This window comes from Stegastes partitus, unplaced genomic scaffold (genome assembly GCF_000690725.1).
Source record: "Stegastes partitus isolate 25-593 unplaced genomic scaffold, Stegastes_partitus-1.0.2 Scaffold81, whole genome shotgun sequence".
Classification (NCBI taxonomy): Eukaryota; Metazoa; Chordata; class Actinopteri; family Pomacentridae; genus Stegastes; species Stegastes partitus.
The window spans coordinates 594,004-620,464 of record NW_007577812.1 but is presented as its reverse complement, the minus strand read 5'-3'; the positions used below and the strand labels follow the sequence as shown (position 1 = coordinate 620,464).

Genomic DNA, 26,461 nt, shown 5'->3' with positions numbered 1-26,461 from the left:
GCTGTAATGTCAGTGATGATGGAGTGATTTTATAACTCTGTGGGGCCAAACTAGACTGTAGTTGTGTATATAATGTAGATATCAGTTATTCTTTTTGGTCTCTGAGGGGATTTTGATTTGTAGCCAGGTGGTCTCAGTTGCAGACACATCTATTAGGCTGATCGTCAGATGTGGAAAAGAGATGTTGTGATGTTTATAGAAGCATGGAACGGACATTTTAAATAATTTGTCTTTTTTTTTTTTTTACATTGAAGGTTTAAAAAATCATTTTATTATCAAGCAGGGTCTTAAATTTGGGTATGTTTCCGTCAGAAGTCTTGGTAATTAAGACATGTCCACACTAAACAAGGCATAAATCCATGAGCTTTATCCAGTGGAAGGTCACAGGAGGCTGGAGCATGTAGCAGCCGACTTAAGGCAAAAGGCTGCTGGACACGACACCAATTCAACACAAAGAGACACCCTCACTCCCTAGAATCCCATATTAACATTGCATGATACCTTATTTGTGCATGTCTTTGAACTGTGGGAGGATAAAACCCACACAGGCTGAGAAAACATACAAACTCTACAGAGAAAGATCCCGGCTGAATAGTAGGTTTGAACTCAGACTCATTTTGTTTGTAAGGATAATAGTGTCAACCCCCCCAAAAATAAGTTGGCAGTAGCTATGTAGGCCAGATGCATTATTTAGACTAAGTAGATTTAAGTGTGGCTAATTTTAGGACCCCCCAAAAAGCATTTTGTTCCCATCATCATGCAGAAAGTCTGCAAACATTTACACCTTTGTGCTGATAAAATAAAATACACTCAAGATTCCTGTACGTCAGGTGAATAAAACTGTCTAACACAACAGGTGTGCATCAAATCCCAGCTTTATGTGGGCTTTGATGTGTCCAGCTTTTGTTGTGTGAGAGAGAAAGAGGTCTTGGTTTAGGTGTTGAGATCTTTTTTTTTTTTTTAAAGGGTTTCCGGAGCTGGGTGTCTCTATTATTTTGTCCAGCCTGTTTACAGTCAATCACTGTCGAGCCTTGAGAATCTTACACAGAAATGACAACACTGATCTTGCTCCATCCTGTGCAGTTAAGTCGCACATGTTGGCCAAATGTTTGCTCACAGCTCAGACGTGCTTCTTCGCTCACAGCTGCCAGCAGAGTCACCGGTGACGTGGGTGAGGTTTGTAATGAGTCACGTGGGCAGCGCAGGTCTGGATAAAGCGCTGCTGTGAACTCCAGCGTCTATTCGGATCTGTCCAACCCACTGTGAATTATTATTGTTGTGATTATTTTTTTATGGTAACTCATTTAGATTGAAGCAAAAAAAATAATAATCGTTAGAAGAAGAAAAAAAAATTACACAGCCGAACCAAACACTGAGGATTAAACATTTATTCTCTGCAGAAATCCGGGTTGTATTTCGACGTGCACTCATATTCGACAGATCGTCTTTCAGTCGTCGTGATGTGAGTAGATTCTTCTTTTATTGAGAATAATAACAAACGACGCTCGCGTTTGTTCTATAAATGAGGTGCTTGATGTGTTATTTTTTATTTTTCTTTAATATATAATATTGCTGGGCTCTCGTTTGTGATGTTATCTGTTTGCGATCGTTGGAATTTTTTATTCTAATGTCAGATTGTTGATTGGGTAAATAGATGAATGTGTATTGCCGGAGTAATTTAATGCTTTATGGTGTGCATCGCTGCCTGTGTGTGATTTGCTGTATATACAGTTCGCCCATTGGCTCCAGTGAAGTCATATGGAGGCTTATTTCATTGCATCCCGTGTAGATGCTCCATAAGATGGCTTCTTCTGTTGTGGCCATATGAGAAAACCCCCCTCTGTTATTGTGGTCGCTCTGGTCAGTGATATTTTTTTAGAGGACCATTGGATTGCAATTCACCAAATTCTCCCTCTGCACGTGATGCAAGCTTTACAGGCTTATCACTAAAGGCTCTTTAGCATTTTTTTTCTTTCTATTTCCAGCACCACCTTAGACTCTTTTCTCCCTCATCTTTCTGCTCTGTTTATCCTGGGCGTGTGTGGTTTCCTCATCAGGCAGCCAGGGTTCCCCCCACTGTCAAACATAAGGAAGGCAAATGGCTGATGAGGCTGAGGGTTGTCTTCATGGGCTAAAAGGGAGCAGATGCTGAGTGAAATGTTGTGGTGGTTCCCTCCTTGATCAGGCTGCCCATCCTCCCTGCCCCCCTGCTGTTAACACAGCCCTCTAATCCCTGCACAGCCTGGGACTGACCAGCCAGCAGCCGCTGCCTCTGTCTCTGGGGCCGTAATTACAACAACACTGGGATACTCAGAGCAAAAGTCACAAAGCCTGTTTCACAGCAGAGCGGATCAATTTTTAAGGATTCTGTGTCAAATTTCTGAAAAAACAAAATGTTCCTGGCATGAAATATCAAAAGATATTGGGGTTACACAACCAGTTGCATTGTTTCAAATGAAAAAGCTCATTATAACTTACAAATTGAGTTTAATGGGATTCCGAGCGGCATTTAGAAATCATTGTTGCCACTTTAAAGCTCAAACATGTTTAATATTTGTTGTTTTGAGCCTCTTTCACCTGTAAATCGTTTGACAATTCCGTCTTTACAAACTGCTGCTGTGATAACTCTCAAAAAATAAAGCAGTTTAGTAAGTAAAATCACAAGGTCCTAGAGCCCAAACACTTCAAACAAGAATAAATGTTTGAAGTGGTGCATGCAACATTAAGAAATTCAAATTTCAGCAATGATGCAAACTGCAAAAGACATTTCGGTTTGTGCTAAATGTAGCTCTGGGAGAAGAGGATGCAGAATGAGATGTGATGCACTCAGACAGTGTGGGGCAAAAATGTTAGGGTTGCACCTCCATTTAGAGGGAAATTGCACTAAATGTTGGGAAGCTTGTGGCTCAAGTGGTTAACAAATTACTGCGAAGCTGATGGTTGGAGGTGAGTCATTAAAACAGTAGTGACTACGAATAGGGAAGTCAGTTCTGAAGCTGACAAGAAGAGGAAATCCGTCATGTCCTTATTTGTGCCGCTATTATGAAGAAAACTCTGGTGAATGAAAAGATTGCAGTTTCTGGGGAGACCGTGAGTCACTGGCTTTCCAGGCCTGAGCTAACACTGGACTGCCTGCAATAAGTTAGACAGTGAGAAGGTGTTTCTTTTCGAAATAATACTGGAAATAAAATACAAGATCTGATTTGAGTTATTTATAGCTTTTTGTAGCGCCCAAGCAGGTCTTGAAGTCTTTTAGAAAACGTGTCTCTCTAGATTGATGGACTAAATAATCAAAGCCATGAAATGTTGTGCAGGAACAAAACAAAGCACACGACAACAGCAGGCTAATGATGTTTCTCAAGTAGCACAGTCTAGCCAGCACTATGATGGAAATCACAGAAAACATTTCTTGGAAAACACTATCGACAGACACTTAGAGGTGAGACGAGTGTGTTCCACTTTCCAGGTCAAAACAAAGAAAGGTAAATTACAACGACATAAACAGACAGAAACTATTGCTACAGCTGTTCTGATATCTCTTAATATTTAAAACGTGCATCACAGAGATTGATTTCACTTTATTAGTTGGCACTTCTGTAGTTAAAAGTAACCTGCACAGTGTTGGTGGCTGTTTTCTCATCAGAGCGAGAAATGTTCAGTCTTCAGTTCACTGTTCAGTTTTAATGTTGTTGCTATGGAGAGGATTAGATATAATTTTAGGCCTCCGCTTCCTGTCGAGGGGGAGGAATAGACGCAGTGGATGTCATGGTAGTTGGAGCTGGAGATTACATCTATATTTAATCCTGAACCTTCAAAGTATTACACGACACATCTGTCATGCTATCAGCTGTATATTTAGCAGCATTCAGGCGGCAACTCCTGAGAGCAGGTATCTTACAGATCGGCTCAAAGGTTGTGTCGCATTAAAGAAAAGCTGGTTTAGGTGAAAAGAATAATTTGAGTCTTTATCAGTGGATGAAAGAGATTCTAAGCACATATTACTACAGATTTTTTTCCCCCCCTTATGTGGCAGTTTGTCCATCATAAACAGTTTAATAGAAGTTTTTTTACAGTGAGGATGCAGAGTTAGTCTAGCTAACCAGATTAGAATATTGGTTCAAATGATGCTTGATCACTTTGTGTTTGTGGAGGGCAGCAGTTTGAGATGTGTTTTGTTTGCAGGTATTTTTCAGAAAAACATCATATGATGTAACATATAATGCATCTAATACAGAAAGAAACTGGGCCATCATACATCTTCTTTCATAGGCAAATCAGTGTAGAAAATGAATGCAATTATTATTTTGGTGCCACTTGTCTAACTGTGAAGCACACTCACTAGCCACTTTATTAGGTACTTGTGAACTATAATGCAGCCCAGTGCAACAGCTCTGGCATGAATTCTACTTTTAGAATGCTACAGATTTTGACAAAATTCTATTTTATGTTTATTGCTGGGTTCATACTAGACTGCATTATAAAAGCGTTCCTCATACCCTTTCATGTCTCTTCATGAGGAGGACTAAATTTAGCAACACTTAAATGTAAAACAGTGTAAACATGTAAAACCCCCACCTTCACTCACTGAGACCTCGATGATAGACGGAAAGTATATTCGTCATCTTTTTGACTTCAAGATTGAAAACGAAGATGCTTTATAAAAATAGAATTCATGGCAGAGCTGTTTTGTTGAACTGCATTATATTTCAAATGTGTACTGAGTAAAGTGGCTGGTGAGTGTAGGCTCAGTGCGGCAACATGCAAACGATGCCAGGATGTATAGGGTGTTTTGAAGAAGTCGTTATGAGTCATATTCTGGATCTCGACTGCACAGCTCATGACACTTTTTGCATCATTTTCGAGAACCTGAGTGAACATTAGAAGAACAAGTGCGATGCTGTAATGAATATTTATACATTTTGGTTGTTCCAGTATTGACAATAGTCTCCTGTGGTGAGGGATTTCAGAAAAATCTGCAAACTTTTTTTGCTGCTTCTCTTGCTGAGTCATCAGGCATGCCCAAAAGGCTCCTCTGCAGAGCACAAGTAACTTCCATCAAAAACAGCCGTCAGCTACGAAGGGAACATTAGACATAAACAAGTGTAGATTGAAAGACCGACTGAAAGACTGAAAGACCATGAACAACCCTGTGAGGATGAGTCACGATTAACTCTTACCGATGTGCAGCGAAAACAAGCTTATGAAACAGGAAATATATTGACCTGAATCTTGTTGTTGTAAATAGTTTTGAAGCATTTTTGGATTTCTGGTTGAGAAATAAGTCAAATGCAAATCAATCAAATCGATCTCTGACTGTGCAGCTTTAAACGGGGGGACTCCTCCTCACCCCTCAGCACTACTTTTGAAATGCTGCTTGCTTCTATAGATTATCTTTATTTTTCCATGTTCTCTTGTTAGCGGTCAGTTCCACACACTAAGCCTGTAAGCGGCGCTTAGCTGTCTGTCCCATCACACAGCCACAGCGAGCAACAACACGCAGCTTCAAAGCTCGTGGAAGCCAAAGTCCTAAGTAGGTGAGATATGGTCAGGGCTTGGTGTGCCATGTTTCCTAGCAGTGACACATCCAGCCCAGAGGAGGGGGATAACTTGAGGCTAACTCCCACATATACCAGTGGGGGAAATAATAGGCATCTGTTTATCAGTTTGCTAGTGAGTGTGGAGGAACTGCTGAGAGAGCTAAAGCAGGCTCTTCAGCTGAAGCACAATGAGCTGGCCCAGCGCTGAGAGGGCTTCCAGGGCTCCATGCTTTGTGATAAAGCCCTAACAAGCTGATTCACAGGCGCTCCCTCTACCCCTTTTCTTTTTTTTTGCGATGTTGTTGAGCCCAGAATAAATGTTGTCTGAATATTACCTCACTAAAAGCTCAGAAAAGCTGTTTGCTGCACTACAGTGTACCCTCGCTCTTCATTTCCGAATGCTGAGTTACAGTTCTGTTTTTTTTTTTCTTTAACTTTCCGCATGTGTTTTTTTTTTTCTTTCTTTCTTTGTTTCTCTACAGAGGCATGTGTTTTATTTTACATAATCAGTCATGGCATACAGCAAGGTCACTGGTCCAAAGCTCTCCTATATTTCTTGGTGAAATATTGTGTTTTCGCAGACAGGAATGCACGTTAAAGGCTTCCAGATGCTCTCATTACATGTTGTTATTTCTTCAGTCTTATACGTATTTATAATGCAGGTGAGGTCTGTGTATTGCTTGCTGCATTTTATCTCTATTCCCATGTTTCATGCAACAATTGAAGCAGCAGCACAACTAATACAGTGTGCTCAAAGAAGGAATTCAAAGGTGGTGCAGTTTTAGCCAAGCGTGGCCGCTCAGCCGTCCTGTTTCCTGATGGCAAAAGCTCATTTTCCACTCGTTTTAAGCCGGAGCACATTTTTCAATATGATTATAAATGTATAAAGGACCCCCTTCTTACACCCTCCCCTTTCTCCACTCTCCAGTTCACAGTGTGGGAATGGGAAATGATGGAGGATAAAGGGCCTCGTGTAGCCGACTACTTTGTGGTTGCCGGCCTCACCGACTCATCCAAGCCTCTGGAGGAAGATCTTCACTTTGATGATGCCGGTCCCAAATCTGTGAAACCCAAAGCCCCCATCACCGATGTCGCCGTGGTGATCCGCTCCCTGGGCGAAGAGGTACCCCCGGGGTTCACCTGTGTGGAGAGCACCCCCTCGGGCCTCTCTGCAGAGCTCAATGGAGCCAGCCTCAGGGGCCCGCAGATCTTCTTGTGCTTCAAGCGAGGCAGAGATAAGCCTCCACTGACAGATCTTGGGTAAGAAGTAATCCTCACTCGCTGACCCTTTACTCACCCAGCACCACTAATCACTTCTCTGCCTAGGGTCAGTGTAATCTGCTTTTATACATATCCTCTACTCTGTCATCTCCTCAATGCATGTTTTATCAAAGCTCTACCGTTTTCAAAAGCATTGTGTAAAAAGTTGGCCTAATGCCGCCTCGTGTTTCAGGGTTCTGTACGAGTGGAAAGAGAAGCTAAAGCCTGGATGTCACATCGTCCAGACCACGCCCTCAGGTCGCCCTGCCAACATCAGCAGCTCATCCTCCCAACGCATCTACATCACCTACCGCCGCGCTCCGAAGAGCCAGCCCCACACTTCACTGGCTGTCACTGATGTCTGCATCATCATTCCTGGGAAGGGGGAGACGCCCCCTCACACCTTCTGCAAGGTGGACAAGAACCTCAACAGCAGCATGGTGGGACAGAGCTCCAAAAATATTCACACATATCTAGTGTGTGTGTACAAATAACGCAGGTTTTCACCGATCTGTGATTTCTTTCTTCATATTCCAGTGGGGATCCTCAGTCTACCTTTGTTATAAGAAGTCTCTGGCTAAAGCAAATGCAATTGCATATAAAGCAGGTAAACTATTGTGTGGATGTCTGTCAATAACCACAAGTATCCTTAAGAAGACTGTGTGTGACTCTGTTGTGTGTATTTGTGCCTAGGTCTGTTGTGTAGGTACCCTGAAGAGGACTACGAGTCCTTCCCACTGCCTGAGTCAGTGCCTATGTTCTGCCTGCCCATGGGGGCCATGATCGAGTGCTGGCCAGCACACACCAAACACTCCCTGCCTGTTTTTTCCACATTTGTACTAACAGGAGCCTCTGGAGAAAAGGTAGAACCACCTACCTACATTGGTGTTACCATGAACCATGCTTCTTTTCTTTTTTTTAGGATCTTTCACTCATACTTTTGTGTCTTTTTGTCGCATGCAATACACAGTGAATTGCAAACTTGCATACTGATATTGCCAAGAAAACCATTACTCCCCTCAGAGTCATTTACAATATCATAAATTAAGGACTTTCCCCAAAGTTTGCATCAATTTTTTGCCCTTTAAACACAAATTCTCCCTTAATTGCTTCATTCCAGCCAGCCTCTCCATCTTTATCTCCCCCTCTGTCTCTCACTGTTCATTAGGATCCCTTATGGATTAGTCTGTTGATGAACTGCAGTAGTATTTCTAAGAATACCAGACAATCTCAATCAACTTCTAAGCTCTGACTGGAATCAACAATGGTCTAAAGGCTGTGTATGGAATACTAAAAGGCTGTTAGCCTTTGAAAGCAATGCAGCATAAAAGATTTTTTTTTTTGTTACAGCTCATCTTTTGAATAATGGATGGCTCATGCACCACTTGGGCTTGTGCGCACGTTCTAACTGCTGAATGCCTCAGTGCTCATTCGTTCCTCACTGCAACCTCTAGTCTCCAGGCTAGTCTCCTGGCTCTGCATGCCTGGAATCATTTGTTTATTTATTTGAGAGAATGAACTTCAAAAGGCTGAGTATTATTTAGCAGATTTATTATGCTGAAAATTCTCCGGTGAAGCTGCCGCAGCATCTTACCTGATTGTGTTCTTTCAAAGGACTTCTTCCTACTGTGTGGATTTGTTTCTGTAAAGTCTGAATCAGGGTGTTAACAGCTATGCGCGTCCTTGAGCTTGTACTAGATGTTCCTTATGATGATCGTCACACTGACATTGTGATCCCTTTGTGTGAAGGTCTACGGAGCAGCTATCCAGTTCTATGAGCCTTACTCGGAGGAGAACCTGTCGGAGCGTCAGCGCTCTCAGCTCGGCCTGCCAAGTTCTGACTTTGGACCTGATGGGACCAGAAATGTTTACAGCAACAAGAGCATCTGCTTACTCTCCCATTGGCCCTTCTTCCAGTCCTTCAGGAGCTTTCTCACTTTCCTCTACCGATATTCCATCTCTGGACCACATGCCGTGCCTATTGAAAAGTTAGCAAGTTTGACAGTTTTTGTCTTTTAGCTTAACAGAAACATCTAAATCTTCTTCACAGAACTTGCTGCCCTGACTTCTTTAATAACTGGTTGTTATTTTTACTTACAGGCACATCTCTCAGTTCATGCAAAATGTGCCATTTCCCTCCACCCAGAGGCCGCGCATCCTCGTGCAGGTGAGCTTAACGTGGTGATGAGCGAAGAAATGACTTCAGCTCGGTGTGGCTGCTGTATTTGGTTTGACATGAATGTCTTTAAAAAAGCAGCAACCACAAACTAAATCATCCACCCACTGACGCACAAACCCACTAATGCTCCTCTGTTTGTCTTCCGCAGCTGTCTCCACATGACAGCCTGATACTGAGCCAACCTGTGTCCTCTCCACTGCCTCTCAGGTAGAGAAACATCAATAAATCGCAACAGTATATCATGACAGCGCACCGTATTTGCAGCTAACCTGGTGCCATCTGGTTTAATCTGTGTGTGTGTTTTTGTGCGGCAGCGGTGGAAGCCTCTCCACGTTACTACTGAATCTGGGACCGAAAAATGCAGCCACTCTGCTGGTGCTGGCTGTCACAGAGCACAAGATCCTGGTTCATTCCCTGCGTCCAGCTGTGCTCACCAGTGTTACTGAAGCACTTGTGTCTGTAAGTCCTATGTTCTTTTTTTTCCCCCCCTTATCCACTTTTCTGGGTAAAGGAGGGTGGTCTTTAATGTGATTGTAAGTGCAGTGGTGGATGAGGCAAGGCTGCAGCTTCAATGAATTACCTGTAATCTCATCAAAGTCGACCCGCTGTGGTATTGTGGCTTTGTAACGTTTCTCTCTGAAAAACATTCTCAATAAGAGCAGGAAGCAAGAAAGACTGCAGACTAACTCAGTGTTTAAACCTCATCTTTCAGCCCTGCAGTGTACGTATTGATAATACTGATACACAGTGCTGATGATTTCTTTCCATCCTTTCAGATGATCTTTCCTTTCCACTGGCCGTGTCCTTACATCCCTCTGTGCCCGTTGGCCCTGGCAGATGTGCTCAGCGCTCCGTGTCCTTTCATCGTCGGTGTAGACTCCAGATACTTTGACCTCTACGTACCCCCGGCTGACATCAGCTGTGTGGATCTGGACACCAACACCATCTCCCAGTAAGTGACCTCTGACCCCAGCCGGTCTGTGATAGATGTCCGCCTTCAACTTTGAAGACGCCCAGCCAAAAATCGATTGTTCCACGGATTAGGTTTTTATTGGTCCAGTCTCAAAGTTATTCCAGAGGTTATTGGTATCTGTCAGCCAGAGCCTCTCTTATGTAATGATAGGAGCTGGAATGTGAAATATTCTTACTGTACACAAAAGCACATTAGGGTACTGCTGGTCTCCCACATCAATTCAAAAGCTATTTTGCGAAGAGATTAAGCTGTCAGTGCTGATGTCAGTGAATCTGTCTCCCTCCCCGTATCTTTTTGCAATGTTTCTTGACTGTCCTCCCGCATAATGAAAACCATATGGTGTGCTTTCAGAAAAGACGACAAGAAGGCTTTAACGTGGAAAATCTTGCCCAGGAGGGCCTGCAAACATCTCCTGAATACCCTGAATAAGCTCCATCAGCAGCTCACTGAGGGTGAGTCCAGTTTGATGCTGTGTCATCTTATAAATGGTTTCATGAATAATTTAGATTGAGTCTGTTGTTGAGTCAGCCTGCACTGTCAACTTTACAGGAAAACTCAGCGGATGAACCCGCTGTTACACAATAACAACTTGTGATTCTTAGTGCATCTGGTGGAGAACGTGTCATTTATGGTACACACACTTCTCCTCACTCTGCCTTTTATACTACCGCAATTTGTCATTCATTTTGATTCCCAGAATTGCTTTGGCCCCTTGCTAAGGTTTCAGCAGGTCATGTGGCTGAAAGGATGAAGATTTATTGTAGTAAAGTCCAGACAATGGATTTCTTTCGTTGTGATGGTTGAACGTCGATGCAAAACTAATCCCAGAAAGAAAGAAGCTGCTTGATTGTGACAGATTAACATTTACCTTTGATGTTTTCCGGCATCACACTCTGTTTTAGCTGGAAATGTAACAACAGAGTATCAGGTGGTCTATTTTTGGCCAGTTTATAACAGCATTTTTAGTATTTTGGCTCTATTGATCGGTTGGTCATTTGGACTCTCCACCACTTTGATCCAGACTAAAATATCTCAAGAACTATTGATTAGATTGCTGTGAAAATCTGTACAGGCTTTCACAGTTCTCGGAAGATTAGTCATAATGGCTTTGGTGACCCATAGCTTTTTTCTTTTTCAAAGTGCTGAGCCTAAGTGTTGTTAAGTGCACTCATCATTGTCGGAAAAAGTGCAAATAATTTCACTGCACGTGCAGAAAAAGCACTTCTGTACTGATGTTCAGTGGCTTAATTGTGCAGCTCTACCTGCTAGTTAAATGGAATAACAACTAACCAGATTAAAACACAGCTTTTCTGTCTGTTACGTGTTTGCATTCTCGCCTTCCACGGAACATTTTGTGATAAACTCGGTGCTGTTTAAAATAACCAGTTCTTCTCTGTCAAGTTGTTTATGGACCCATAGACTCTAAATCATCCACCGTTTTGTGCTCTCAGGGGGTCAGTTAAACCGTGAAGATGTGCAGATGGACCACACAATGACTGACTGTGAGCTTAATGGTGGAAAAAGCCTCCACACTCTGGAGCTGGAGATCCAGGAGGCCTTCCTGCGGTTCATGGCTGCTATCCTACGAGGCTATCGCTCCTATCTGCTGCCCATCACTCAAGCTCCGTCGGAGAAGACCACCGATGCCAGCTCCCTCTTCGACATCCAAGGTATGTTTTACATCTCATACGCTCGACTCTTTGTAATGGCAAACCGTGCTGACAAGCTTTTGTTTCCATGTCCCTGAGATTCAGTGCTGTAGTAGGTTAGGGGGTTATGGACTGAGCGCTTGCTGCATCAAACTTTGCCCTAAATCGCTGCTGTAATGACTCTGGTGATTTAGCTTAAGCCTCAGTGGAAATTAGGCTCGGAGAAGCAGCCATGAATAATAGCACAATGTCCCAGCACATCTGTGTGCTCTTATGCAAGCGGAGCAAGAGAGAACAACTTGTTTCATAATATGGTATTTTATTTCCTGTAGTTGTTGGTTAAGTCCGGATTTTAACCCCATAAATACTCGGTCATGACTTCAGAAGTAAATCTCTGAAGTTATAATCATGACACTGGTATCAATGAGCACTTTTCAAAGTTTGTCATTAAATAATGTGTTTTGTTTCACAGGCTTCCTGAAGAGTAGAGACCGCTCCCATCAGAGGTTTTACTCCCTCATGACCAAGACCCAAATGTTCAGTCGGTTCATAGAAGAGTGCTCCTTTGTCAGCGATAAAGACGCCAGCCTGGCTTTCTTTGATGAGTGTGTTGATAAGGTGAGATTTGCAGCTAATCTTTATTATGGATTTACTGTGTCACAGACAGTTCATCAGAATCACTCTGCGGTGTAGGAACAAATTCTCCATGAATAATATTTAGTCTGGCCTCCACCCTTTTGCAAAGGTTCTCGGAGACAAGCATTTAGAGGGAAAGATTAATCACATGCTGTCCTCTTAATTAAAATCTTATTGTGGCCTTTATTTAATTTGAAGGAGTTAATAAGCAAGGTAACACAAACTAATAGAAATAAACAGAGGGTAATTAAAACACCACTATATCCCTTGAGCCTCTTATTAACATCAGCTTTAAGCTTCTCTCAGCTATAATTTCTAACTGTGTTCTTCCAGCTTTTTAAAAATGTACTGTTCTCTGATTTTCTGCCTTTTATCTTCTCTTTCTGCTCCCTTTTTCTGCCATCATGGCTCCTGCCTGTTAGTTATTCACCACTGGAGGCAAGGTAAGCTGCCAGAACTTGTATTGTTGATTAAACCTTTTGTGTTTATGAGGGTAAATGATTTCTACCCAATTGTAGTGATAATAACATGCAGCGCAGTGTTTTCCATCGTGTATACGTGCCCTTCTTTTGAATAAATCAAAGTGAGGTAGAGTGCAGCACAGAAAAAGGTCTTGACTGTGAGGATGTGCATTAGCTGTCAGAAATCTGCATTAGTGAAGCAGGTGTCATTAGAAAGAAATGAGAACAGCTCAGTTCTTTGAGCGCCAGCCTTTCCTCCAGTCCTGAGACGATGTGATTAATTATATGTGCTTGCCATTTGCTGACATTAGCCTGTGTGCTTTCATGACTTTCCTCTATGAAACATAATACAGAGCAAAACAAAAGCAAGTTTGTTCAAATCCTTCGGGATGTGGGACGTTGTGCTCATTGTTAGTTTGTGCTAATTATTTGCAGATTTGACAGTTTTCATGACACAACATGCCCACATGTTTTGTTACACACACACACAAAAAATGACAAAACATCCGCCTCTGCTCCAAAAATCTCTATCTTCGTCTCTCTGTGCTTGCAAACTTGTGCAATCAGGAAGTCACATACACATCCTGCACGAACAGTAAGAAGTCCTGTATTGATGGTCATTGCGGTTATTATTGAGAAGTGGAAGCGTTGGTTCATTCAGCGTCAGGGCTGCTGAGGTTGACAACAACTGTGGTGATTGAGAAAGACCTCTTGAGTGTAAGAGGAAGGGCAACAAGCGGAGAAACACTGAGCAGAATCGAAGCGAGGGCAGTCAGGTCAGTTGACTGAATCATCCACTCAACTGAGTGGAACAAACCCTGTAATGCAGCACCACTGGGGAACTATTCAGCTGCTGCCATAATATTAACGTTTTTGTGAAACTCATGCCAGAGATAAGCTGGTAATCGATTCAGATAAGCCAAGTGGCTGCACATCAGCATAGTAGGCATTTTATGATTTCCCAGACAGCTATTTGGTGGTGATTTTCTACAATAAAGGAATGTGTGCTGTTGCCCTGCCACTTTGTGTTGCTGTCAGACAGGCAGTGGGGCTTTGTACACTTCAGTCCAAACAGCAGATCAGTCAGTTAAGAGCTAAAACAAACGTAGCAGTTTAGTATTAAGTAGCGCTGCCAAAGCGGTACATTTAAATAGTTTCATGTCCCTAGAGCAACATGGCATCAATTTTGTCCAGGTCACTGCAGCTGAGATTAATTTAGTCTTGGAGGATTCAAAGGATCAAGCCTGTGCCTTGGCAGCGCCCTTTAGATAAATGGAATTGGGGCATAGGCCATATTTCTCATGTACGAGTACATGAGCTCATTACAGACATCTGTTTGTCCTCGCTGACGCTCATATGAGATCAGATCTGAGGGTCCACACTGTGCCAGATGCCCGTGGAGCCTCCAGGCAGGATTAACACCTATAGATATGTGTTTAAAAGAGAGAGGAAAAATAACAACAATGACTGTGTGCTTCTCTTGCAAACCAGATGGACAGTGAGCGGCCAGAGGACACCAGACTGATCGAACTGGACGAATCCCACCGCAGTGAGCACACAGTGTACATCAACCCTCCAGAGCTGCCTCCTCTACCACAGGGAGAAGAACATCCTCTGTGCTATAGGTACCACACTACCGACTGATCTCTAAATCACACATACAAGACAGACTGTCTCTTTTTTCCTTTTTTTTTTGTTTTACTCCGTCTTACACCAGTGCACACAAATGCTGCTCCCAAAGGAGAGACTGAGTGTAAATTGCTTTGTGTTGTTAAAGACTTTGTCACAGCTGCAGGGCTTTGTGATTATTTTGAGCTGGAACACATTGCTTTTGGATTCTTATGTCTGTGCTCAAGCTTGAGGCGTGTCAGAGCCAAATTACTGTGCATGTCACTTGGCTTGCCAGTGTTTAAGAGAGAGTGATGTCTATTTCAGTTTATGTGGTGATATATGAGTGAGTATACCTCTTTCTGCAGCTACTTTGGGTTCCCTGTGCTGAACCCTGAGCTCCTGGAGCCGCTGGAGGGACCAAATCCTTCCTCGGCTGGCGTCGCCTCACGTCACAGCAGCCCGGCCAGTCCTACGGCCATCTTTAGACGCTCTAAACAGGTCAGTCACATGAGTAGTGAAAACACATAGCTATAATAGCTTTTTACTCACGTCAAATAGGTGAATGATGATTTGTTCTTAATGAAACAATATATATAAAGACAGCTATTTGTTTATTTCCCTGATTATCTCATTGACAAGCTTTATTTTATTGTGGAACTGAGAGCCGATAAACACGAGTATGTGTTAGATTTAATGCCATATTTGACCCTTATGTCAACCTTTTTTTATATCTCCTTATGTTGAAGCCTATTTTACTGCTGCCCTTATTACACATGATGACACATAAGGGTATTAGAACGAATGCAAAATGCTAATCTGGTCGGCTACAGGGCAATGATTCATCTCTGCACGTGATCTTTTTTTTTTTATTGCAGGAGATCAAATCAGCTCAAAGGATGGCCAAAACCTATTCATCTATGCCTCAGATGTGGTCCAAGTGTCTGCTGCGCCACTGTTACGGCCTGTGGTTTATCTGCTTGCCGGGATTTGTCGGCAACTGCCACTCTAAGGTGCGAGCTCTGCGCACGGCTTATGATGTGCTGAGGAAGATGCAGGACAAAAAGCTGCAGGCTCCTGATGAGGTAAGGAAATCTAATTAGGTATGCATGCATGAAATGTTGTCTGCAATGAGTACAGTTCACATTTTTAATATTAATGCTATGCTGGTTTTGTATTCAAGGTGTGTTACCGTGTGCTGCTGCAGCTGTGTGGTCAGTACAGCCAGCCAGTGTTGGCAGTCAGAGTGCTGTTTGAGATGAAGAAGGCTGGAGTTCAACCCAACGCTATCACATATGGGTACTACAACAAGGTGAGTGCTGCTGGTATTACCGTAAACATGTAAACAGGAAGCAAAAAGGTCATTTGACTGCATTTACCAGCTTAGTTTAAATATTGAAACGCACTGTGCTGTAACAGGCGGTGTTGGAGAGCACCTGGCCCTCCACCACCAGAGGAGGCTACTTTCTGTGGGGAAAGCTGAGGAACGTGGTCCTGGCGGTGCTCCACTTCAAGCTAGCCGGGAGAAAACAGCAGACTCTGCACAGAGATCCTCAGCTTTCAGGTAAGAAGGTTAACATCCTGGCTCAGTAACACATTAGGTCAACGTCCTACTAATATCTGATACTCCCCCTGTTCCAAAAATAGTTCAGCTGATAACGATAGTTTTTCATTCCTTTGAAATACTTCCACACAAACATCTGGTCAAACATCTTGCTAGAAGGCAGAAATTCTCTATGAATCATAAAAATTTCCCTGCACAGATTTGAAGAAGTCAAACTGTTGCTTCAAGTGAAAAGTTGTTTTTTTCCTTTTAACTGTGAAATATGCTTCCTTCGAAATGTCCCTGAATTTTGTTTGCTGGGTGCGACTGAGTCACAAATGGATTTACAGTTGCAGTGAGGAGTGCAGAATTTTAGTTGTTTTTCTTTCAGAATCGGATGCAAACAGTTTACTGTTCTTTGCAAATTATTAAATAAGACATGTAGAATAAAGTGAGTATATCACAGTTTTAAGCTTAGATTTGGATAATCTCTCTAATGGAAGGGCTTGTGAGAGATCGGTGGTTCAAGGGCTGGAAGGAAAGTTGAAAATCTGGCGACTTTCTGCTTCTGATAAATGAAATAATTTTGTTGATTTAAAAAAAAAAACACACACAGGTGGGTTTTGGGAATCAGAAGGTTCATTCATTTAAAGTAGTTAAATAATCACATTACAGATAAAAAACAAAAATGCACACTTTTACACAAACAAATGAATCATCCACATATAAAATCACTTTGATTTGTCAGTCGTGTCATATAATTATGCAATTATTGCCTAATATCAGTTCACTCCCACTGTGCCTGCTTGCAGATAGTAAAAAATGAAGCAGTAGTCATTGCTTGATTTCCAAGACGAAGCCTGCCTTGAGATGTTTGGGGCTGCATAAGTTCAGTAGTGATTACTTTCCAGTGGCAGACAAATTAAGTAAATGATAGATTGCTAATGTCGATTTCCTTCTTTTTTTCTTTTTTTTTTTTTAGTGACTGTAGTTCTTAATGAATGCATGTAAATGAGTGGTTTTTTTTTTTTTTTTTTTAGTGACTGTAGTTCTTAATGAATGCATGTAAATGAGTGGGATCCTGTGGGAGCAGTCATTTCTTAAAGGCTGTTTCCTGATCTCATAACAAGGTTTATGCGGACTCCAGCCTCCTCCAGCACATATTGTTCCCAGTCTGCGTTTCTTTAATGACTCTAATTAAACAGAGTGAGGAGGTTTTCCTCCCCAGCAGTCACAGCGCACAGGTTGCTCTTGATGTCGGTCCCTAATTCCCACAACATCCCAAAGAGACTCTGATTAGCATAATGACATGTTGTGTGAGGGCTTCTAATGAAAACATTGTGCTTTACACCATATACCATGTTGTCGTTGCGTTCGAGGAAAATTCCAGCTATAGAAGCACTAACAAGTTTAGTAGCGTGATCCTTTAGTTATTTCAGTGACTATTTTTCTGTGACTTTCCAGTATGTGAAATGCTAATGTGTAATTTAATGCGATTCAGTCATCCCTCCTTTTGAGTTTTAAAGGAGACAGAAATCTTTTTATGTTGGGTGACATTCAATCATGATGACAGCTATGTGGCATTCAGAACATTCCAGCATCTTCGCGGTGGAAGATAATGATTACACCACCATCCAGCGCGTGTTTATGCATTGCTCTTACATAAGCTGGGCTCTGGTCTCATAATCCTGTTGGTTCTCTGTCATTTGCTCGGCCTCTCATCCCCTCTCTCCTCTGTTATCTCCCCTCAGATGGCAGTGATCTTGACACGGTCAGTCACGGCAGTTTGGACTCTGCTAATGACTCCGCCGAGCGCACCTCCATCGACACTGACTTCACTAAAATGGATTCCAGTGATGATGGTTTCAGCACAGGTAGGGAGACATGGCACAGCTTCTTTCTTCTTCCATTTATTTCCCACTGAGCCTGTAATTGTTCCTGGTGTCTCAGCTTCTCTCTGATTGATTTGATTTGATTTAATTTACCACCTTGGAAGAGGCCAAACCCCATGATTCATAAACCTTCATTTCTCTGTTCGAATGGCACTGCACTCAAATAGACTGATTTGTTTGACATTGTACTCCACACATTGTGCTTTTTGTCACACTCGGGGAAAGAAATGAAAGGCTCCAGCACCAAGGAATGCCTCAAAAGTCAGAAACATATGTTAAAACAATCCATCTGAACTGTTAAAAGCATAAATAAACACCCAAATAACCACTTAAAGTAAATATGCTAAAATGAAAATTACATTCCCGTGGTATTTATACTGTATAAACATACGTAAAGTCTTTGCATTTGCAATCCTGAAAAAGAAAACAGGGTCACGTCAGTGCAGAATAAATGAATAGGTGAATACAGCGGCATTATGCAGGTGTTTCTGTAAATGACGTTTTTGCAGCGAATAGAGTAGTTATGTTGGTGACACTGTTAGTTTCTTTATGTGCGTCTTTCCTTACATCATGACTAATAGTCTGTAGATAAAAGACCGTACAGACGGCAGGGCTTGTACTGGTACATCGGCAGGCTCTTGCTCTAACAATATCATCAGCTTGAATAAGGCACAATTCTTCTCATCAAACTACTGAATAAAGCAGAAATTCTCTGAGAATGATACAAACCGCAGTGAAGTCGGTTTGTACCTCCTCCCGCAGTTTGACCTTGTGAATATGATGCAAGTTTTTTAAAAAGGCTCCATTCCCTTTCTGCTGCTCTTGCTTTTCTATTCTGGGAGCGTTGTGTGCTATAAGCTGTAGGGAATGTCACTACGCTCTTTTGAAGAAAAACTCTTCAGATCAGTCGGCTCTTATAAAGCATCCATGGAGACTAATAGCACAGATTCAATTCACTCAGCTCCTTCTGAAGATGGAAACAAAACAGTGGGGGTGAAATGTGGAAAAAAAAAAATAACTCGCAGAAGAGTAAAGCTTCTTATCTTTCAGGTGGACAATCAGACCAAGGCTACGACTCTTTGTCTAAAGAGGAGGAGAGGTTGTGCGGCAGGGAGAGTGATAACACACCGCTGGGAGAAGACAAAGGACCGAGGCAGCCCAGTGAGTTGATGGATCGCTTTTATCTCTAATCTTTGACACTGACTGACCATTTCTGCAACAGTGAATCCCAGCTTACATCAAAATGAAGCCTCTGTCTTTAAAAGCTGGGCTATCGTATCGCAGTGTGGGTGTAATGTATTCTCCACCCATCCATTTGCTGTTATATTTAGGTGTTTTTTTTTCAGAAATTAAGGTTCTGCTGATGGCTGAATGTGTTATGCAAGCGAATAATTGTTGGCATGACAGGATTTGTCTTAAAATTTTGTTACAAATAATGACATGCTGTGCTTGATGCAATCTCTGTTCCGGTCTTCATGATCACTAGTCCTCACTAATTGGCGTGGAATCAGAGGCGTAATTGCTTATTATTATTTTTTGGCAGAAAATACAAGGCAGCTATATTTTAAGATAAATACTTGTCCCTTAAGGAACCTCACAGCTGCCAGTTTTTCCTCCTCCTCCCCACTGCAATAGTTTCATGTTGGCATGAACAGCAGCACACCAGCTGCAGCTTACGATTCACAAATGTAACACATTAAATTGTTTACAACAAGAGAAAAAAGTGTTATTTTAGAATTTTGCAAGAATGAAACACATAAGGAGAATCTGATTTAATCTGAATGCACAATGTCAATTGTTCACAGTGTCAAACAATTTGTCATTTAATTCTCCAGCGCCTGAAATCGAGGTTCCGATGAGCAGCACCTCTCTTTCTACTAGAGGCTGCAAATCCACAGATGCCAACACAGGTATGTTTTACTGTCGGAAAGACCTTTCAACTGTGTATAAATGCCTTACATGTCTGAGCTTAATGAATGGCAACATGTGTTTTTGGACACAGGCAGTGGCAGCCGGCTGGTTTCCAGTGCATCCAGTGACACTCTTCTATGTGGAGTTTTGCCAAAGACAGAGAGGCCAAAATCTCTCGACTTGTCTGGAGCACAGGGAACCCTGAGGATCGCTGTCCCTCTCCTCAGCTCAGCCAAGCAGCATCAGCCTGCTGCTGACAGACTGCACGGAGTCGAGGAAGAGGACTCGGAGTGTGATAAACAGAAACCGCTGATGGAGAGGAGTGTCAGCTGCAGCAGCGGGACAGCGAGGAGGACAGGCATCGAGACGGGATTCGATCCCCTGTCACTGATGGTGACAGCACCAGAGCAAGGATATGACCGGGACAGCAGCGGCACACCCACCGCCCGCCGCGACCTCGCCGAGGAGATTGAGACGTACATGAATAACGGTAACAGCCCACTGAGCAGCCGCACACCCAGCATGGACCTGCAGAACCCCTCGAGCCCTTTGTTTCGCTCCACCTCGTCTCCTCACGCCTCCCCGCAATCCTCCACCCTGCTCCGCTCCAACACACACCTCCCGCTGCCCGTCAAATCCAAGGAGAGGCTGAGGCCATCGCCGTCGCTTCCTCTGGGTGTCTGTAGCAAAGACAGGGAAAGGCCTTCCTCCCTGGTTTCACCATCATCGCCCACTCCCTCCACCTCATCGTTCTCCATGGACTCACTGTTCACCCCGACTCTGGACATCTTCAAGAGCAGCGTCATATCAGCATCGAAGGGTGTGGCTGAGAAAGCCAGTCGCCTCTACTCCCGTTTGTCCTCCCAGACGTCATTAACACAGGTCAGTAGTTTCATATTATTTCCACAAACAAACCTTTCCAACATAAGGCTGATAACCAACTATAAGATAAACTCCAGTCTTGTGACAGTGTTTTATCTTTGTTGTTCCCTGTAGGACACAAACTGTGACCGCATGAGTGTGTCCTCACTGACCTCAGGAGAGGCAGACTGCTCCTCGCTGCTCGATAATGACTCCTGTCTGGATCCTGATGGCTTTACCTCCCCCCAGCATGGCAACGTGTCCCGGGTCAGGAGAAGCCCTGTTGGAGCTTACCACACGAACCTGGGCAGCCCCAGCACCCCCAACAGAGTGTTCAGACACAACTCCTTCTCTGGTTTGTTGCACATCCTCTAATCAGTCTGTATACATAAGATTGTTGGAATAAATCTTCAAGATTCAGATGAAAATTTTTGAATGTTTTAAATTCGCATATCTGATAAATGCATCTCCAGTGTAGACGAAAAATCGTGCCTTGCTCCTTCCATGACCGTTATAGCTGCAGCATTGTATTGGTTTAAGCAAAAACACTTCTTGACAATCTAAATTTAGAGTAAGAGAAGAGCTCACTAATGGAAAGAGTTGGGTGTTGTTCTGTGGGAAACTAGGCCAACAGGCAAGCGGGCTGATTCAGTGTGTAGGCTTTTCTGCACCCAGCCACAGGCCCTACGCTAAACATAAACACGTCAACGTGCACACGTGCATGCACACTCACGTGCACACACTTAGAGACACAAATGGGAGACATAGATTCACTAAACCTGTGCCACAAAAACAAAGTGTCCACCGATCGAAGACTTTGGTCACGAGGTTACATTGGTCCACTTTGGCTTTATTTAATCCGGATGTGTATAGCTTTGATGGCTGCGTTAAATCTTGGCTTCGCCTTGTGTGTCTGATTGTATAATCCTCCATCGTATCCAGGTGGTTTGGCGCTTCCTTCTAAAGCTCCTCACACTCCAGATTCCACCCCCGACACCAGCCGCTTCCAGCCCACTCCCAATTACACCATAGAGGTAAAGTACTTATATAGAAAGTCCCAGATCACACACTTGTCTTTAGACTGACTCAGACTATGATAATTGATCATTTGTCCCTGGTTCTGGTGCTGTCTGTTGTAGGTGTTGATGTCCAGTTGTTCACTTTGTAAGACATGTGACTGTCTGGTGTACGATGAGGAGATAATGGCAGGCTGGACAGCAAACGACTCAAACCTCAACAGCACTTGTCCTTTCTGTGGAACAGCCTTCCTGCCTTTCCTCAATGTGGAAATCAAAGATCTGAGACCACAGAACAGGTAAATGGACACACTATATGACACTCACATACAGAAAAGAAGTACTTTGAATAATTAATCAGGTGTTTCCATCCTGCTACGCTTGACTGGATTCATGTCTTTGATCTTATTTTTATAGAGTGCCGCTGTACGTCTGGCACTACTTCCAAAAAGCACTGACACACTCACACACATGCACACAAACGCAGACAAAACGTCTTTTATCCCCGTGGCCTCTTTAAACAGATCCACTCTGTGTCTCCCCGCAGGTCGTCTAAGAAAAGTAATCCTGTTAAAGAGGAAGACACGTCTGCGCCTCTCAGTCCCGAGGCCAAAATGTCTGCAGCAGACCGTGCTACTCCGTCATCTGCAGCTCCCCCGCAGAAGCAGGAGAGCAGTGGAAGCGCAGAAATGGCTGCGCCGGCCTCCGCCTCGGCCTCCACCTCTGCTCCGGTGACTGTGCCCTACCTGAGCCCTCTGGTTCTGTGGAAGGAGCTGGAGAGTCTGCTGGTGAACGAGGGCGACCAGGCCATCTCCTCCCCAAGTGTTGTCGATCAACACCCCATCGTCTTCTGGAACCTTGTGTGGTACTTCAGGAGGCTGGATCTGCCGAGTAACCTGCCGGCTCTCATCCTGGGCTCCCAACACTGTAGCCATGGAGACCAGGTAAAGATGTCTGTCAAGTTCACCTGCATGTACCATATAACTGATGTACTTGCATTTAGTCTGACCCATTACCATTAAAGTCATCATTTTGTTAATAGTTTGATAGTTTCACTTCCTTGGCAAAAAGCGTACACTAAACACTGAGCTGGTTCATTGAGCCCGGCACAAAAAGCTGGAAGCAGGTTTAAATAAATAGCCGAGCAGGTCCAACGGTAACAAATTCTACCACTCAAGAATTAACATCATTATATCTAATTAGTTTATTCCATTCAAACGCCAAAGGGTTAGAAAGACACATTGTTGTTTTACAAGGATATAATGAGAATAACTTTTTGACCGTGCCGACTGCGACACCTAGTGTTAGATTAAAAAACAACACCGTCAAAATCTCATGCACGCAGCGCAGGGAATGTCAGTTTTTTAATAAATTCAATCGAAATACTGATGCAAGACGGTATTAATCTTTCACGTTCTTTTTTATCTCCTTTAGATGCCTCAGATTGTTTCATCTGAGGACAGCAAGCAGGTCCTTGTGAGGATAATGTGGGACAACCTGAAGTTGCACCAAGACAAAGTTCAGCCCTGCTACGTCCTGTGGAACACACACTGTAAGTTATTACTGCTTTTACCTTCACAGACTGCAGTACATTGTATTACAGAAGGTGACATTATTCCGCTGTTAAGGTCAGATATTTACATGCAAATTAAATAATGCATATTAAGGAACCAGAGCATCATACATAATTCATTTCAGGACTCCTATTAGTCATGCCACCTTTACTGGTGCTGTATGCTTTCAGACTTTATTGTGAGTGATGGAGATGAATCAGCCTTTGATCAGGGTGACTTCTAACCGTCTTTCTTCGCAGGTGCCAACTCCTTGGTTCGCTCCGGGCTGTGTGAAGAAGGCCAACTCTTCACCGTGGAGCTGCTGCAGGGTTTTGTGAGGAGCATTAAAAAGAGTGATGTCTACCAGCCCATGAGCCAAATCATACAGCTGCTGGGGCCGGAGTTGGGTTTTAAGAGACAGAGGTGAGGAAATATAGATATTTGTAATGTGTGCAAAGTTATGCAGTGATATGAATGGAAATCTAATTGCCTCTCTACTTTTGTTCTCTTCTCCTGAAAAGGAGCCTCTACAGAGATTTACTGTTCCTTGCACTGGTGGCTTTGGGGAAGAACAACATTAATATCAGTAAGTTCAAAACCCTGAGATGCTGTTTTCAGTCATACTAGCAGTTCACTCCTTGGCATTGAAATCGGGCAGCTGCAACATCATTTTCATACTCATCAGACTATTCAGTGCCTTATGGGTGGTGATACTATCATCCTGGATGAGACTACTCCCATCAGGAGAGAAATGTTTCATCATAGAATAAAGGTGATCACTCAGAACAACTTGATTTGCAGTGATCCTTCTTTCTAACTGGACCTAAATCATATCAGCAAAATCAAAATGCCCTTCAAATTATACCAGTGCCACGAGATCCGCTCACTGTGGGGGTCAAGGGTTCAGGTTTTTCCTATAATTTGTTACTGATCCCTCTTTATAAATGAATCCTGAAGACGGGACTTTAGCTCCACCGGCTGGCCAATTTATTGTTTTTATTATTTTTTTACATGCTCAACATTTGCCTGATGATATGGAACAAAATGTTGTGTGCCTATGTACCTTTTTGATCCCTACTTACTTGTGTAGTGCTATCATCAGGTCAAAATTTCATCCAATTTATGACAAAATACCTTTAAAGCTATCAGCCTTAGTTGTACTCCCTGTTTTGTGCTAATTAGAGACATAAAATGATCAACATGTTTAAATCTTAAATCCTAATTAGCACTAAACACGGAAAACAGGTTTAAATCCTAGCAATAACAAGCATCAGAGAGCTGCTAGCATGACTGTAAACGTCTTCTTTTTACATACACCAGAAGTTCATTCATGGTTAATAAATGGCTTAAGTACATTTCATTTAAAGAAAGTGTTCTGACACATTCCTACCCCGCCATTATCACATTGCAGATGCTTTTGACCGAGAGTACAAGCTGGCATACGACCGCCTCACCCCCAACCAGGTTAAACTGACACACAACTGTGACCGGCCCCCTGGAGCAGGGGTCATGGAGTGCAGGAGGACTTTCGGAGAGCCCAATTTGTGAACTTCTTGTCTTCTTCAGTCTCAGTATGTTTTCCCTTCAACCACGGTCACTGCTGCTGTTTTTTCAGACTGCTCTTCAGACTCAGGACCAGCTCACCTGACTGGAGCACGGAGCTCTTGTAAGCACAATGGGAAATTACACTTAATGTAAAGCAACTGCCATGAGTTTCTTGTATACTGTCAGAGCTGGTAGGCGTAAAGTGACAGGCCTTGTGTTTTGTAAATATTTAGAAAATCGAGCGTATTTTCTGTATAACTATAGTAAAATGTTTGTACAGTTATTATACAGTCTATTTTATGCCTTTGTTTCTGTTGAAGCTGTGAATAAGTACGTAAAAGTAAGTGTACGATCACGTCGTCAAAATTCCTCAGTGGTCCTGGTGACCTTGTTAAGACTGTTGTTAAGTGTGTGTATAATGCATACTTGCTTTTAGACCTTCATGTTTTTACAAAGCACTTTGACAAGATGAGCTCTTGCCATTTTTTCTCATTTATGTAACTCTGTGGCCCTGCAGCCTACGCCTCTTATTTGGCAGCTGCAGGACTTACTGTACTGTCGGTTATTTTCCATTAGATTCAGTTAACAAAAGTAAATATGTGCACCCTGTAAAACCTGACAGGGCGACGCTCATACGCCTGAATACACTAAACTAGATGGTGACGTCAGAACTATGACACATGACATTATTTCTGACTCAAGAAGGGAACACTCATTTAATTTACAGTGTATGCACAATGTTTATTTTATTTCCTTTTTTTTGTACAATGTACCAAAAGAACCCAAAAGGGAATATTACTTCTGTAATTTATTTACAGTTTTTTAAGCAATACCTTTTTTAAAGTGAAGATTGAGTAATTTATGTGTTATATGCGACCACCAAGGATAGCGTTCCTTAAAAACAGTACAATCAAACTACTAGTAGAGAAATACAAACTGAAAAAAATATGTTATCTGTTGGTTTAATCAACACTTCTTTTTTTTTTTTTTTGATAAAGAATTTACGGTAATGGATCCATAAAAATGTACAGAGTATTTGGCTCTAGTATTTTGTATATTTCCTTTTGGTCTTCACTGTATGGTGTAGATGTCAGTTTTAGATATTTGGACAACAGTGCACTGTTTAATGTGACATACGGAGCATAAAATGACATTTTAATCACTTATTATAGCCGACTGTCTCTTTGAGTGGGTGACAGTGCAGGTGTCTTTGTACTGAGCATATTAAAAGATTTATAAATGTGAAAGGTGTTAGGTTTGAACAGCAGCTCTGACCTGCCCGAATTCAAAATCACCTTAGAAATGAGTGTGACAGTTCACTGTGTTAATATTGTCTTTCACTTTTAACTGACAAAAAAAAAAAACCTGCCTAGATTCTGTTCGTAATGTGATGCAGCTCCACAGCTTCTTACTGGACTTCACAATAACTTACGACGACACAATGCTGGATTAGATAAGGCTGTGTGCTTGGAATAGACACCAATCTCACAGCATGTAAATTTGCATTTTAATCACCTTGTAACCCGTAACTAAAAAAAACAAAAAGCAAACAAACAAACAAAAAAAAAAACCACTGATGACCAAAACATAATTTTATGTCTACGTGTTGTTTACACTATTTGTCAATTTGAACAATGTTTCCAAAGTATTATTTATCATTTGTAACACAGATACTAATTTGTATGATTTTTACATTAAAAAAAAAAGAAAAGAAATCAAATTTCTTCCCTGGCTGGATCTATAGTTTGCCTTCATTTATGAATAAACACGTTTATTCTATGGGTGTCAAGTTTCATTTTTATTTATTGTTTTCAAACTGAGTGCCATGTCTGACTGT

General features: G+C 42.5%; 1 protein-coding gene across 1 annotated transcript; it reads left to right on the top strand.

Moving 5' to 3' along the window:
• Nucleotides 1-1,246: 1,246 nt before the first annotated feature.
• dennd4a (DENN/MADD domain containing 4A) lies at nucleotides 1,247-26,403 on the top strand. The gene is made up of 30 exons (XM_008276834.1): nucleotides 1,247-1,462; nucleotides 6,466-6,797; nucleotides 6,991-7,237; nucleotides 7,335-7,404; nucleotides 7,491-7,660; nucleotides 8,547-8,785; nucleotides 8,898-8,964; nucleotides 9,125-9,183; nucleotides 9,291-9,435; nucleotides 9,753-9,928; nucleotides 10,301-10,401; nucleotides 11,401-11,619; nucleotides 12,071-12,216; nucleotides 14,187-14,320; nucleotides 14,672-14,804; nucleotides 15,182-15,388; nucleotides 15,487-15,615; nucleotides 15,723-15,867; nucleotides 17,598-17,720; nucleotides 18,789-18,899; nucleotides 19,574-19,648; nucleotides 19,741-20,531; nucleotides 20,646-20,865; nucleotides 21,453-21,544; nucleotides 21,650-21,825; nucleotides 22,074-22,470; nucleotides 22,961-23,078; nucleotides 23,340-23,502; nucleotides 23,601-23,665; nucleotides 24,491-26,403. The coding sequence occupies exons 2-30, from the start codon at nucleotides 6,487-6,489 to the stop codon at nucleotides 24,625-24,627; spliced, it is 5,166 nt and encodes a 1,721-aa protein (XP_008275056.1). The 5' UTR covers nucleotides 1,247-1,462; nucleotides 6,466-6,486; the 3' UTR covers nucleotides 24,628-26,403.
• Nucleotides 26,404-26,461: the final 58 nt, after the last annotated feature.